The 15,710-nt window shown below is 42.8% G+C and overlaps 1 protein-coding gene across 2 annotated transcripts in view; it reads right to left on the reverse strand.

Moving 5' to 3' along the window:
• Positions 1-3,788: 3,788 nt before the first annotated feature.
• Positions 3,789-15,710, reverse strand: part of LOC142397001 (myosin light chain kinase, smooth muscle-like) — a 124,058-nt gene continuing 112,136 nt past the window's right edge. For both annotated transcript variants that reach the window (XM_075480390.1, XM_075480389.1), the window contains 7 exons: positions 12,619-12,742; positions 11,789-11,941; positions 11,517-11,640; positions 11,238-11,328; positions 10,198-10,326; positions 9,874-9,986; positions 3,789-7,500 (listed from right to left, as the gene is read on the reverse strand). In XM_075480390.1, coding sequence (XP_075336505.1) covers positions 7,366-7,500; positions 9,874-9,986; positions 10,198-10,326; positions 11,238-11,328; positions 11,517-11,640; positions 11,789-11,941; positions 12,619-12,742 — 869 coding nt within the window. In that variant the 3' untranslated portion in view covers positions 3,789-7,365. The remainder of the gene's footprint in view (positions 7,501-9,873; positions 9,987-10,197; positions 10,327-11,237; positions 11,329-11,516; positions 11,641-11,788; positions 11,942-12,618; positions 12,743-15,710) is intronic.

Genomic DNA, 15,710 nt, shown 5'->3' on the forward strand with positions numbered 1-15,710 from the left:
TTGCAATCGGTCGGGTCGTTTTGTCGTTTGAGATAAACATTAAAAAATAACTTGGTAAACGTTTGTAATTCAAACACCAGACACAATGTTCTATTAAATAAATACACTTTATTGGCTGAATAACTTCCAGAGATGACGTACGTGGTCAGAACTACAGTAGGTATGGAGACGGCAAGAGAGAAGGTCAAGTTGGTAGAGTGGAAGCTCCGCAAACACACACGCAGAAAAAGTAAGGTTTGGGACTCATTCGCCGAGATCATCAAAGATGATGAGCAAAGTGCAGGCTTTGTCATGTGCACCTCCTGTGAAGCAATGTATGCATTTGATAGCCACAAAACTGGAACGACCAACATGGCCCGTCACAAGTGTGGCACCGGGAAGCCATCGCAGCCAAAGAGTAAACAGACCATAGATGTCTTTATGCGACCTGATCAGATATTTTTGGTTGTCTAAAATGAGACACGCGTTCACAGACATACGTTAATAAAGACATATATTGTGCATGTGATGTGAGAGCTTTTATTATTCATCCATGTGATGAAGTTGCCAATTGTTGTGGGAAGGCTACCTCTATTGTATTCTTTTAGATGCTGAGCGCTAATTTAACTTTTGAATGCTGAAGCGGGGCAAGTGTGTCAACATAAACTTACAAGCAATGCCATCTTACAATTTTAACACCTTAAAAATGAACACAGGTAGGCTATATGAGGTCCGTTGTGCGTTGCCAAAGACGCTAGGATGTTCATTAAGACCATTGGCTACATTTTTTAAAAGCGGGTCGGGTCAACATTTTTTCATAAATGTTTCTTGCGGTCTGAGTTAACGGGCGGGTTAGTGGAAAAAGCGGTCGGTTGCGGGATGTTTTTTCGTCGACCCGCGCGTCACTGGCGCCCGTAGACCCGTCACTCCTCCCCACGCAACCCCACCAATCAAGCATAAAAATAGGCCCACCTATACACAACACTGCTAACAAACACATATAAAGTTAAAAGTAGAGAAATACTTAGCTCGCCCATTTGGCGAGACCCTCAACATATCAACAATATTGGGACATCACGTCGCTGGTTGGGAAGGTGCCCAAACTTTCTTGAAGAGATTTAGAGATACCTGCTAAGTAGGGATGGGAATCAGTTCCTTGGAATCGTTTGGCGATTTTGCAAACGATTCCCTTATCGATTCCAGTTGGCACGAATGACGTCACCACGCAGCGTTGCGTGGCGAGTCCAGCGCAGCCAGCAGCCAACAGTAAACATGGCGCCCAAGCGGTACAAACGCTCGAAAGTTTGGTTCCACATCCCTAAAAAAGACGACAACAGGGCAACTTGCAAAGTGAATATTTCAGGGAAATCATGAGATTAATTAGATTAAACATTTTAATCGCTGCCCAGCCCTAGTTTTTTGTCCTGGTTGTGGAACGCTGGAACTTGCCTGCGTCCAACGGCGTCCCTTGAGGTGCGTTGGAGTTTCTGTTTAGTGACAAAAACGAGAGTCCCCCTCTCTGAATCTGTCAATGATTTCATGTTTTATGATTTTATGACTTCATTTTTTATCATTTTTCAGAATATGTTTTTATCTACATTTTACAGTGAAATTAAGTTTTTAATTTTTCAGTTTGTTTCTCAAAAAAATTCAACAAAAATCTGCATTCAAAGGTTTTCTGTTTTAACCAACAGTTACCTCTGTTTTCTCTAAGATAAATATATTATTATATATTTTATATATATAATAATATATTTATCTCCACAGTCTGTTACTTCATGGTCCTGCAAAAAGAAAAGAAAAAACTAAACTCACGAGGACTCACTTTTTATATAATAATATAAAATAAAGAATAACTAATCACAAAGTAATAAACTATGTTGTTGTGTTTGAACCCTCTGAGGAACATTTATGAGCAAACAGGCAGTGAAACAACATGATGATGATGTAACGTGTCCATGTGGCGTTTGTCCTGAGAGGACAGCGAAGCCTCAGGTGAGCTCATTAGCTCAGACAAACACTGACCAGCTGCCGTGCACCAGCACACAGATACACAGTTCACCAGGATTCAGAACATAACTTACTGTTTCAGCTTCCTTTCTGCAGACTCTGAGGAGGTTCCTTCCAGAGCCGCAGATCATTTGCTTTTATTGATTATCTGAACACTCAAACACCTGTTTTCCAGCAGTTCCTAAGCTCCAGGAGACAGGAGACGCCGCGTTAAAACCACGTTGCTGTGAGCGTTTCAGAGCGATGCTTCCTAGGATGACTCGTGATTAGGGCTGGGCGAGTTAACTCGTTAATTATTTATATTTTATCGCACATTAACGCAGGTTTTATCATTGTAAAAGTCTGTCGCTCAAAGGCTTTTATTTTGTAAAGGACTGTTGCTCACAGGCTTTTATTTTGTAAAAGTCTGTTGCTCACAGGCTTTTATTTTGTAAAAGTCTGTTGCTCACAGGCTTTTATTTTGTAAAGGTATGTTGCTCACAGGCTTTTATTTTGTAAAAGTCTGTTGCTCACAGGCTTTTATTTTGTAAAGGTATGTTGCTCACAGGCTTTTATTTTGTAAAGGACTGTTGCTCACAGGCTTTTATTTTGTAAAAGTCTGTTGCTCACAGGCTTTTATTTTGTAAAAGTCTGTTGCTCACAGGCTTTTATTTTGTAAAGGTATGTTGCTCACAGGCTTTTATTTTGTAAAAGTCTGTCGCTCACAGGCTTTTATTTTGTAAAAGTCTGTTGCTCACAGGCTTTTATTTTGTAAAAGTCTGTCGCTCACAGGCTTTTATTTTGTAAAAGTCTGTTGCTCAATGGCTTTTATTCTGTAAAAGTCTGTTGCTCACAGGCTTTTATTTTGTAAAAGTCTGCTGCTCACAGGCTTTTATTGTGTAAAAGTCTGTTGCTCACAGGCTTTTATTGTGTAAAAGTCTGTTGCTCTCAGGCTTTTATTTTGTAAAAGTCTGCTGCTCACAGGCTTTTATTTTGTAAAAGTCTGCTGCTGTCTGCTGTGGAACAGGAAAAGAAAGTAATCAGCGGATCCACCAAACATGGAGAAGGGTACGGAACTTTTACTCGGCCATTTTCATGTTAAAGTTCTTCCAGACGGCGGAGTGGACAGAACCAAAGTCATCTGTAAACACTGCCAAGTTGAATTGTCTTCTCAGCGTAGTAGTTCCAGTCTAAAATATCACTTAAAGGCAAAACACACAACTGATAGCAGCAAGTCATTCAAGGAAACAGACAGTGGAGCGAGGCTTCTACATAAAAACTACAGAAAGATGCTGATGTTAAAAGTGTGTTTGCACAACAAATGTTATGGCACTTTCATTCATATGGCAGCACATTTAAAATAAAGCTAAATGCTAAAAGCTATACGCTACTTTTGGATTCATTTCTGGATTCTGCGTACAAATGAGATTAATCGTGATTAATCAGGGAAATCATGTGATTAATTAGATTAAACATTTTAATCGTTGCCCAGCCCTAGTCGTGATTATACTGAATCAGGTTAGGAGTTCCTCAGGGATCAAATCTGGGGCCTCTACTCGGTGTGACAGATTCTTCATCACACACTAAAGTCAAATTGTTTAATATCCAGATGGATCAGAAAAATGAATAATAAGTCTCAGTTATTAATTTACAAAGCTTTAAATTTGTTCAACATATTCACCAGAGTCTCTCGTGTTCAGGACTGAACCAATGATGAGCATCTACTGACTTTATGGGAACATAAATCAGAGATTTATTGACTTTTACTTTAAAATGAATGATGTTACGGTGTTGATTCATCACACAATACAGAAGACTCATTGTTTAGTGATAAACATTTATTTGGTATCTGTGAGTAACTACAGTCGTAGTGTTCTCATACAAGTCATCTGCAGTTAATCAAACTGTTATATATTTATAAAAATGAGAGAAATAAAATCTACATACAGCTAATACAAAAACAAATCAGTCAAAGAGTGAGACCACCGCTGGTTTAATACGAGGGGTTAATAACCGAACAACAGAAAGTGCTGTGACGCCTTCAAGAAAATGGATGCTCAAATGATAATATTATTATAAATCTGTGCTTTAAATAAGTCAAAAAATAAAACGATTTTAAAACAAGGACCATCAAACACACAAACCAGGAAGCAAACCGTAGAAGGAACACACGCAAACACACCTGTGAGTTAAAACAACAGCAAACAGATTCTTTGGTTTCCGGCTGAAAACTGAATCAGATCCAATAAGTTTTTCACTAAATGAGTTCAAACACACGGCTGGAATGTGGAAACGCAGCGTCTCAACCTTTAATGAAATGTGCTTTCTGTCGACACTCTGAAGGAAAAACATCCTTCAGATGCTGCTTTCTGATGGAAACCAAACTCCCAAGAGTTTTAACTCTTCTCATGACATCTGCGTCTTTGGATTAAAAGCTACAGACAGAACAAAAGTGATGTGATATTAGCTAGTTAAAGGAAAAATAATTAAAAGGTCGCCTGCTGACTGTGAAGCCAGTGGCTCCTTCGGGCTATTTGGGATGCATCAAATCGCTAATAAATGCTAACAAAAAGATAATAAGGCAACAGAGGAAGTAAAAGTCCCTCAGTGTGACAGAATTCAGGCTCTCAGCGGCTTTAAGGCAAAGGTGAAGGATGTTTGTGAAAAGTCGAGCCCACAGATTCAGATGCTAACAGGAGCAGCTGAGTTACAACAGGCAGGAATTAGCATCGAGCCTCGTGTCCCTTCAGCATGAAGGCGTCTGATTTCAGTTACATCGAGCTGCTAACTCTTCTGAATAAAGCTGAAAACACTGATTAAAGGGACCTGCAGTGTCACATGTTCACATCAAACGTGGCTAAAATGTGACATAAAGGTGTAAAAGTAAAGAAAAGCCCCTTTCACACTGAGGAAGAACGCGCGTTTAATTCGCAAATTTAGCGTGTCCGCTGTTCCTTTCACACCGACGACCCGGGCTGGGGTGTCAACTCGACTCGCCATTCGACCCGCGTCGGACCCTAGTCTTTTTGCCGAGCCGAGTTTGGTGTGAACGCAATCGACGCGGGATGGACGTGGGCGTGGCGTGAGGAGTTTAAAAGACTAAACGCTAAACGTCTTCGTCGATTGCGTCGACGCTGTTCGCGTTCTTCTGCTTCAAATTGTCGCTGGATTTCCTCAACTTGGACATTATAGTGCTCTTGTATTCTCCGCATATGTTCTTCGGCGGCATCCCACGTTGTGACCATCCACACCCCGTAAAATAACATCTCCATGAACTGCATATACACTTGCAAAAACAAGTCCTCAAGGTGTCCCACCATCGTTGGTTTGAAAAATTTGATGCAGACAGGTGTATTTAACCCTACCTCCGGCGCATGGCTTGTGCCTACGTCATTGTACACGCCCAGCATTTCATGTGTTTCATGTGACGCTCTGCCACTAGGCCACGCCCCCTGAACTCGGCTTCAGGCGGCACGGGTCACCAACACGCCAAGCGTTCACATTGCTCGACGCGGGATGAAGTGGCAATTTGGACCCGCGATGGTAGCAGGTCTCAGTGTGAAAACAGCTACTGTTTCTTTCCACGTTGGTGACATCACAGATTTAATTTTCTACGGTCATGAAGCACAGAGGGTTCGGCTCACTGGGTGATGACCCTCAGGCTTTCAGAAGCTGGCCAATCAGGTGAAAGGGGGCTTCAGGGGGAGGGTGGGTCTTAAAGAGACAGGAGCTAAAACGGCTCGTCGAAGGGCTGCTTAAAGTCAGAGAAACGATCTCGTGATGAAGCAGAAAACACGGCGCTGGGGATGAGAGGAAGCCGACTGCATCGCGCTGTTGAACTGTGTTGGTGTGCTTCTCTGGAGGAGCTCAGTCCTTCGGATTCTGACTGAACTCTGTGACCTAAAGACTCTGCTCTGCCTTCGTCGTACCTTCCTCTTCCCCCGGACTTCCCCAGGGAGCAGGTCTGACTCATTTAGTTCGGGTACGACTTTATTTCCCACGAGGCTCTGGGAGCTGTCTGACAGTGACTGTGTTCGTGTTTGGTTAGCATCGTGTAAACGGACCTGAGAACTCTTTCCTCTTAATCTACGCTCTCAGATATGAACTCTCTGCTGACGCTGTTTATTTTCACGCTGAAGCTCTCTGAACTGTTCTACGATCTGTGAGTTTCTTTTTTTATAACTGACGTCGACGTTTCTGAGCGTAGAAAAGAAACAGTTCTGATGGGGAACCCGTGAAGCCCACACATCCACAGCGAGTATTTACTGTAAATTGGGACATTAATAGGTCAAACTATGAACTCTGGAGGCAAACATTTACAGAGAAGTCTTTTTCGCATAAAGTCGCCCCCTGCTGGACGCCAGATGTAATGCAGGTTTGAGGCACCTGTTGTCAGGCCGTTTCTCAGTACCAAAGTCGGAAGTGCGTCCTCCCGATGGTGTGAGGACGCAGTTTGGTTATCCTGCATTCGGGTGAAGAACACATCCCGACACAAGGACCTGTACGGAGAAACGGCCTCCGACTGTGGGGTAAACCACCATCAATCAAAGCCGTGTTTGATCCCGGTTAACTCCACGGTGCCCCTAGTGGTCAGAAAGCTTCGTCTTTAAACATTTTCTGGAACCAACAGAAAATCCAAATGATCCCGTTTTACTCGTCAACCTTTGAGAAAGAAGCGTAAAGTCTCTAAGGGACAGCTGACATAGAGGAGGTCACCTGAGGGGGCGGAGCTTGTGTTCTTCAGGTGGGCGGGGTTTAACGTAGTATGGTGCAGGGAACCATTTTAACTCAAAGAAGAAAAACAGCAAAAACAAAATAAAAAATAGTAATTTTATGTATTTATTTGTTCTATTTTGTTTTCTAATTATCTTTATTTCTTGTATCTAAGTTGTTTTTTTCATGCCAGGTGATTTGTTTTCATCATCACTTCTTTATTGCTCTTTTCCATTTTGATGTTTTTATTGATCAGTTTGATCACTGATTGGCTAAGAGAAAAAGGTCGAGGAGACAAACTATAAAAAAACCAGAATGGAAAAGCAGAATAAAGAAAAGTAAAAGTATTTACATAGAAGAAATAAAGATATTTATCTAAAACCGGAAAATAAATAAATAAATGGGAATTATTCGGATTGTTCTCTTTCTTATTTCTTCATTTATTTTCGTTCTGCACATGCTCAGTGCGTCACACTGCAGGTGCTAAAATAATAGAGCCGAAAGTACCTTCATCAGTGTGTGAAACCCCGCCCACCTGTGTGAAGCTCCGCCCACTTGTGTGAAACCCCGCCCACCTGCTCCTCCAATCACAATCTGTTATCTATGTGTCATTTTTTATCTGCTCATGGTCTGACAGGCTGAGGAGCAGCGAGCCGCCTCCTCCACCTGTGGGGGTCCACTTGTTTACTCCTCCTCCTCCTCCTCCTCCTCCTCCTCCTCTCCAGCCATCACCTCCACCAGCAGCTCGGCGGTGCAGGTCGCCTCTCCGAGATTGTTAACGGCCTTCACGGTGTACTTGGCGTCATCGTCGCCCGACACCTGAAGGGGTTCCATCAGAGAACAACATATTCAGCATCCTACAGCTACATCCTACAGCTACATCCTACAGCTACATCCTACAACTACATCCTACAGCTACATCCTACAACTACATCCTACAGCTACATCCTACAGCTACATCCTACAGCTACATCCTACAACTACATCCTACAGCTACATCCTACAGCTACATCCTACAGCTACATCCTACAGCTACATCCTACAACTACATCCTACAGCTACATCCTACAGCTACATCCTACAGCTACATCCTACAACTACATCCTACAACTACATCCTACAACTACATCCTACAGCTACATCCTACAACTACATCCTACAACTACATCCTACAGCTACATCCTACAGCTACATCCTACAACTACATCCTACAGCTACATCCTACAACTACATCCTACAGCTACATCCTACAGCTACATCCTACAGGTACATCCTACAACTACATCCTACAACTACATCCTACAACTACATCCTATAGCTACATCCTACAACTACATCCTATAGCTACATCCTCCAACTACATCCTACAGCTACATCCTACAGCTACATCCTACAACTACATCCTACAACTACATCCTACAGCTACATCCTACAGCTACATCCTCCAACTACATCCTACAACTACATCCTACAGCTACATCCTACAACTACATCCTACAACTACATCCTACAGCTACATCCTACAGCTACATCCTACAGCTACATCCTACAGGTACATCCTACAACTACATCCTACAACTACATCCTAGAGCTACATCCTACAACTACATCCTATAGCTACATCCTCCAACTACATCCTACAGCTACATCCTACAGGTACATCCTACAACTACATCCTACAACTACATCCTACAGCTACATCCTACAACTACATCCTATAGCTACATCCTCCAACTACATCCTACAGCTACATCCTATAGCTACATCCTACAGCTACATCCTACAACTGCATCCTATAGCTACATCCTCCAACTACATCCTACAGCTACATCCTACAACTACATCCTACAGCTACATCCTACAGCTACATCCTATAGCTACATCCTACAACTACATCCTACAGCTACATCCTACAGCTACATCCTACAGCTACATCCTACAACTACATCCTACAACTGCATCCTACAGCTACATCCTACAGCTACATCCTACAGCTACATCCTACAGCTACATCCTACAACTACATCCTACAGCTACATCCTATAGCTACATCCTACAGCTACATCCTACAGCTACATCCTACAGCTACATCCTACAACTGCATCCTACAGCTACATCCTACAACTACATCCTATAGCTACATCCTATAGCTACATCCTACAACTACATCCTACAGCTACATCCTACAGCTACATCCTACAGCTACATCCTACAACTACATCCTACAACTGCATCCTACAGCTACATCCTACAGCTACATCCTACAGCTACATCCTACAACTGCATCCTACAGCTACATCCTACAACTACATCCTACAACTGCATCCTACAGCTACATCCTACAACTACATCCTACAACTACATCCTACAGCTACATCCTACAGCTACATCCTACAGCTACATCCTACAACTACATCCTACAGCTACATCCTACAACTACATCCTACAGCTACATCCTACAGCTACATCCTACAGCTACATCCTACAACTACATCCTACAGGTACATCCTACAGCTACATCCTACAGCTACATCCTACAACTACATCCCACAGCTGCATCCTACAGCTACATCCTACAGCTACATCCTACAGCTACATCCTACAGCTACATCCTACAACTACATCCTACAACTGCATCCTACAACTACATCCTACAGGTACATCCTACAGCTACATCCTACAGCTACATCCTACAGCTACATCCTACAACTACATCCTACAACTGCATCCTACAGCTACATCCTACAGCTACATCCTACAGCTACATCCTACAACTACATCCTACAGGTACATCCTACAGCTACATCCTACAGCTACATCCTACAACTGCATCCTACAACTACATCCTACAGCTACATCCTACAGCTACATCCTACAACTACATCCTACAACTGCATCCTACAACTACATCCTACAGCTACATCCTACAGCTACATCCTACAGCTACATCCTACAACTGCATCCTACAACTACATCCTACAGCTACATCCTACAACTGCATCCTACAGCTACATCCTACAACTACATCCTACAGCTACATCCTACAGCTACATCCTACAGCTACATCCTACAACTATTTATCTACAGGCAGATAGATGAACTACAGGAACGCTGCCCTCATTAAGCTTTCGTCTCATGAAGCTCATAAAACGTCTGAGGACCTTTAAAACAGAAACACAGTTGACCTCTGACCTCTGAAATAACCAGACTGCAGTTTCCGTCCTCGTCGTAATCAATCTGGAAATGTCGGGTCTCTTTGATGGGCTGGTCGTCTTTGTACCACACCACCTCAGGGTCGGGGTAGCCTGCAGCGACAGCCTCACTTCAGTAAAACTTCTTTCACACCAACAAAGTCGCTTTTGTTACGAGTCGTAAAAAAATATACAATTTTTCTTGTTTGTAACAAACTTTCATGTTAATAAAAAAAATCTTTCCTTTAATTACAGATGTTTGTTCACAAGTAAAAAGTTAAAGGTTGATCCTCTGCTGATCAATGACTGCATTGATCCGCGGTACCTTCTATCTTGCAGTCGAAGCGGGCGGCGCTGCCCTCCACCACCTCCACGTCTTTGATGACCGAGCTGAAAGTCGGCTTACACTCGGCCTTCTGCTCGTACTCCAAACACTCCAGGAACTGGTTGTCCTCTGAAAACACAGACATGTTTTATCATGAAGAGGCCCCTGGACAGAGACATGAGGGGCCCCTGAACAGAAATATGAGAGGCCCCTGGACAGAAACATGAGGGGTCCCTGAACAGAAACACATGAGGGAACCCTGAACCCTGAATTTTATAAATAAAATTGCCTTGCCTTAATTAATTAATGGCGATAAATATTTTATCGCGCATTAACGCAGGTTTTATTATTGTAAAAGTCTGTTGCTGTCTGTAACATTACAGGTGCTCCTCGGTCTCTGTGTGAAGCTAACGGAGCTAACCGGCGCTACTTCCTGTTTTACTTGTTTCAACATAAAAGCACTCCTGCCTTTACAGCCAAGTTGAATTGTCTTCTCAGCGTAGTAGTTCCAGTCTAAAATATCACTTAAAGGCAAAACACACAACTGATAGCAGCAAGTCATTCAAGGAAACAGACAGTGGAGCGAGGCTTCTACATAAAAACTACAGAAAGATGCTGATGTTAAAAGTGTGTTTGCACAACAAATGTTATGGCACTTTCATTCATATGGCAGCACATTTAAAATAAAGCTAAATGCTAAAAGCTATACGCTACTTTTGGATTCATTTTTGGATTCTGCGTACAAATGAGATTAATCATGATTAATCAGGGAAATCATGTGATTAATTAGATTAAAAACTTTAATCGTTGCCCAGCCCTGGTTTTTACTCATCTTCATGTTTCAGTTGCTCTGAGTATCTTTTCTATCTCTTATGAAGTTGTTTTCCAAATCTCTTTTTTGTGTTTTCGTGGTGGTTTTGGATGTGTTTGTGGTCATGATGCCTCCTCTGCTGTCTGACTGATATTATTGGCCTCAGAGCATCCAGCACAGCAGCCGTCAGGACGAGGCGTCCCCGGGTTTCTGCTCCTGAGTTTTGTACCTTCGGTGGGCGAGCCCTTCTTGGCGCTGACTCCGGCCATCATGGCCATGGACGACAGTCTGCTGATGGCTCGGACAGCGTGACCCGTTTTCTGCCACAGAAGAAACAACCACAGCTCAAACACGATGACAGATTTCTGTGCATAGTTACTTTAGCTGAAACCAGCTTTGGAGGACGGTCTGTTGTTGATTAGTGCAACTGAGACGTGATTAAATGCGTCTTTATGGTGAGGTTACGACACTGTTCTGGTGAATCATGGCTCCTTGTGTCGTCCTTTACCTGCCACTTCCTCCTCAGGATGTACTTCTTCATCCTCTCCTTGGAGAGCTTCTTGGCCTTCATGGTGTTGGTGTCCTGCTTCAGCCAGGGGTGTTCGAAGCACTGAGCGCAGGTCAGCCGAGCCCTGAAAGTTCAGCAGACACACTTTCACCGTCCCCACATTTATGCTTATTTATACGAACATAGAGCGAGTAAATCCATCCTGTTACTGAGATCCAGTTTGGACTACAGGTCAAACATGTTGAAAGGGGACCGGCAGACTTCCTCCTTACCTCATATCTTTCTTTAGGAGGTTAGTGATGAAGTCTTTGGCGTTATCAGAGATTTCATCAAAGGCTTCATCCTCAAAGTCCCACGAAGCCGAGGTGACGTTGGACAGCGTCTCGTTGTCGCTGTCCCCCATGAAGGGAGACAGACCGCTCAGCCTGAGGGGACGGAGACAGAACAAAGTGAGCTGAACCCAGCCAGGCCAGCATTACATTTAACCAAAGTGAGCTGAACTCAGCCAGGCCAGCATTCCATTTAACCAAAGTGAGCTGAACTCAGCCAGGCCAGCATTACATTTAACCAAAGTGAGCTGAACTCAGCCAGGCCAGCATTCCATTTAACCAAAGTGAGCTGAACTCAGCCAGGCCAGCATTACATTTAACCAAAGTGAGCTGAACCCAGCCAGGCCAGCATTACATTTAACCAAAGTGAGCTGAACTCAGCCAGGCCAGCAGTACATTTAACCAAAGTGAGCTGAACCCAGCCAGGCCAGCATTACATTTAACCAAAGCCTGCCCCAACCTAAGGTTAACAGGGTATCAGAGGACTGCCCCAGCCTAAGGTTAACAGGGTATCAGAGGGCTGCCCCAGCCTAAGGTTAACAGGGTATCAGAGGGCTGCCCCAGCCTAAGGTTAACAGGGTATCAGAGGACTGCCCCAGCCTAAGGTTAGCAGGGTATCAGAGGACTGCCCCAGCCTAAGGTTAACAGGGTATCAGAGGGCTGCCCCAGCCTAAGGTTAACAGGGTATCAGAGGACTGCCCCAGCCTAAGGTTAGCAGGGTATCAGAGGGCTGCCCCAGCCTAAGGTTAGCAGGGTATCAGAGGGCTGCTCACAGGATGTAACAGATGACTCCGATACTCCACATGTCGGTGGGGTAGCTAATCGCTTCGTAGTTGATCACTTCTGGGGCCACGAACTCCGGAGTCCCGAATAAAACCTTCAGAGTTCCTGAACTTTCTGTCAGAGGACACAAAGGGAAGAGTATAACACCATCGGTTTACCTGGTTATAAAGTCAGTGGTTAGTTAGTCAGTTATAGTCAGTGGTTAGTTACAGTCAGTGGTTAGTTACAGTAAGTTACAGTCAGTGGATGGTTACAGTAAGTTACAGTCAGTGGATGGTTAGTTAGTCAGTGGTTAGTTAGTCAGTTATAGTCAGTGGTTAGTTACAGCCAGTGGTTAGTAACAGTCAGTTACAGTCAGTGGTTAGTTAGTCAGTTATAGTAAGTGGTTAGTTACAGTCAGTGGTTAGTTTCAGTCAGTGGTTAGTTACAGTAGGTTACAGTCAGTGGTTAGTTAGTCAGTTACAGTCAGTGGTTAGTTTCAGTCAGTGGTTAGTTACAGTAGGTTACAGTCAGTGGTTAGTTAGTCAGTTATAGTCAGTGGTTAGTTACAGTCAGTGGTTAGTTAGTCAGTTATAGTCAGTGGTTAGTTACAGTCAGTGGTTAGTTACAGTCAGTGGTTAGTAACAGTCAGTTACAGTCAGTGGTTAGTTAGTTACAGTCAGTGGTTAGTTACAGTCAGTTACAGTCAGTGGTTAGTTACAGTCAGTGGTTAGTTACAGTCAGTGGTTAGTTACAGTCAGTTAGTCAGTGGTTAGTTAGTCAGTTATAGTCAGTGGTTAGTTACAGCCAGTGGTTAGTAACAGTCAGTTACAGTCAGTGGTTAGTTACAGTCAGTAACAGTCAGTGGTTAGTTACAGTCAGTGGTTAGTTACAGTCAGTGGTTAGTTAGTTACAGTCAGTGGTTAGTTACAGTCAGTTACAGTCAGTGGTTAGTTACAGTCAGTGGTTAGTTACAGTCAGTGGTTAGTTACAGTCAGTTAGTCAGTGGTTAGTTAGTCAGTTATAGTCAGTGGTTAGTTACAGCCAGTGGTTAGTAACAGTCAGTTACAGTCAGTGGTTAGTTACAGTCAGTAACAGTCAGTGGTTAGTTACAGTCAGTGGTTAGTAACAGTCAGTGGTTAGTTACAGTCAGTAACAGTGGTTAGTTACAGTCAGTGGTTAGTTACAGTCAGTTACAGTCAGTGGTTAGTTACAGTTAGTAACAGTGGTTAGTTACAGTCAGTGGTTAGTAACAGTCAGTGGTTAGTTACAGTCAGTGGTTAGTTACAGTCAGTGGTTAGTTACAGTCAGTAACAGTCAGTGGTTAGTTACAGTTAGTAACAGTGGTTAGTAACAGTCAGTGGTTAGTTACAGCCAGTGGTTAGTAACAGTCAGTGGTTAGTTACAGTCCGTAACAGTGGTTAGTTACAGTCAGTGGTTAGTTACAGTCAGTTACAGTCAGTGGTTAATTACAGTTAGTAACAGTGGTTAGTAACAGTCAGTGGTTAGTTACAGTCAGTGGTTAGTTACAGTCAGTGGTTAGTTACAGTCAGTAACAGTCAGTGGTTAGTTACAGTCAGTAACAGTGGTTAGTAACAGTCAGTGGTTAGTTACAGTCAGTAGTCAGTTACAGTCAGTGGTTAGTAACAGTCAGTTACAGTCAGTTACAGTTAGTAACAGTCAGTGGTTAGTTATAGTCAGTGGTTAGTTACAGTCAGTGGTTAGTAACAGTCAGTTACAGTTAGTAACAGTCAGTGGTTAGTAACAGTCAGTTACAGTTAGTAACAGTCAGTGGTTAGTTACAGTCAGTAACAGTGGTTAGTAACAGTCAGTGGTTAGTTACAGTTGGTGGTTAGTTACAGTCAGTAGTCAGTTTCAGTCAGTGGTTAGTTATAGTCAGTTACAGCCAGTGGTTAGTTACAGTTATTAACAGTCAGTGGTTAGTTATAGTCAGTGGTTAGTTATAGTCAGTTACAGTTATTAACAGTCAGTGGTTAGTAACAGTGGTTAGTTACAGTCAGTAACAGTGGTTAGTAACAGTCAGTGGTTAGTAACAGTCAGTAACAGTGGTTAGTAACAGTCAGTGGTTAGTTACAGTCAGTTATAGTCTGTGGTTAGAAACAGTCAGTAACAGTCGGTGGTTAGTTACAGTCAGTAACAGTGGTTAGTAACAGTCAGTGGTTAGTTACAGTTGGTGGTTAGTTACAGTCAGTAGTCAGTTTCAGTCAGTGGTTAGTAACAGTCAATTACAGTTATTAACAGTCAGTGGTTAGTTATAGTCAGTTACAGTTATTAACAGTCAGTGGTTAGTAACAGTCAGTGGTTAGTTACAGTTGGTGGTTAGTTACAGTCAGTAGTCAGTTACAGTCAGTTACAGTTAGTAACAGTCAGTGGTTAGTTATAGTCAGTGGTTAGTTACAGTCAGTGGTTAGTTATAGTCAGTAGTCAGTTACAGTCAGTGGTTAGTAACAGTCAGTTACAGTCAGTTACAGTTAGTAACAGTCAGTGGTTAGTTATAGTCAGTGGTTAGTTACAGTCAGTGGTTAGTAACAGTCAGTTACGGTTAGTAACAGTCAGTTACAGTCAGTTACAGTTAGTAACAGTCAGTGGTTAGTTATAGTCAGTAGTCAGTTTCAGTCAGTGGTTAGTTATAGTCAGTTACAGCCAGTGGTTAGTTACAGTTAGTAACAGTCAGTGGTTAGTAACAGTCAGTTACAGTTAGTAACAGTCAGTGGTTAGTTACAGTCAGTAACAGTGGTTAGTAACAGTCAGTGGTTAGTTACAGTTGGTGGTTAGTTACAGTCATTAGTCAGTTACAGTCAGTGGTTAGTTACAGTCAGTTACAGTTAGTAACAGTCAGTGTTAGTAACAGTCAGTTACAGTTAGTAACAGTCAGTGGTTAGTTATAGTCAGTGGTCAGTTACAGTCAGTGGTTAGTTACAGTCAGTGGTTAGTTATAGTCAGTGGTTAGTTACAGTCAGTAGTCAGTTACAGTCAGTGGTTAGTTACAGTCAGTAGTCAGTTACAGTCAGTGGTTAGTAACAGTCAGTTACAGTTAGTAACAGTCAGTGGTTAGTAACAGTCAGTGGTTAGTTATAGTCAG

Source organism: Odontesthes bonariensis, chromosome 12 (genome assembly GCF_027942865.1).
Source record: "Odontesthes bonariensis isolate fOdoBon6 chromosome 12, fOdoBon6.hap1, whole genome shotgun sequence".
In the NCBI taxonomy this organism is placed as follows: Eukaryota; Metazoa; Chordata; class Actinopteri; order Atheriniformes; family Atherinopsidae; genus Odontesthes; species Odontesthes bonariensis.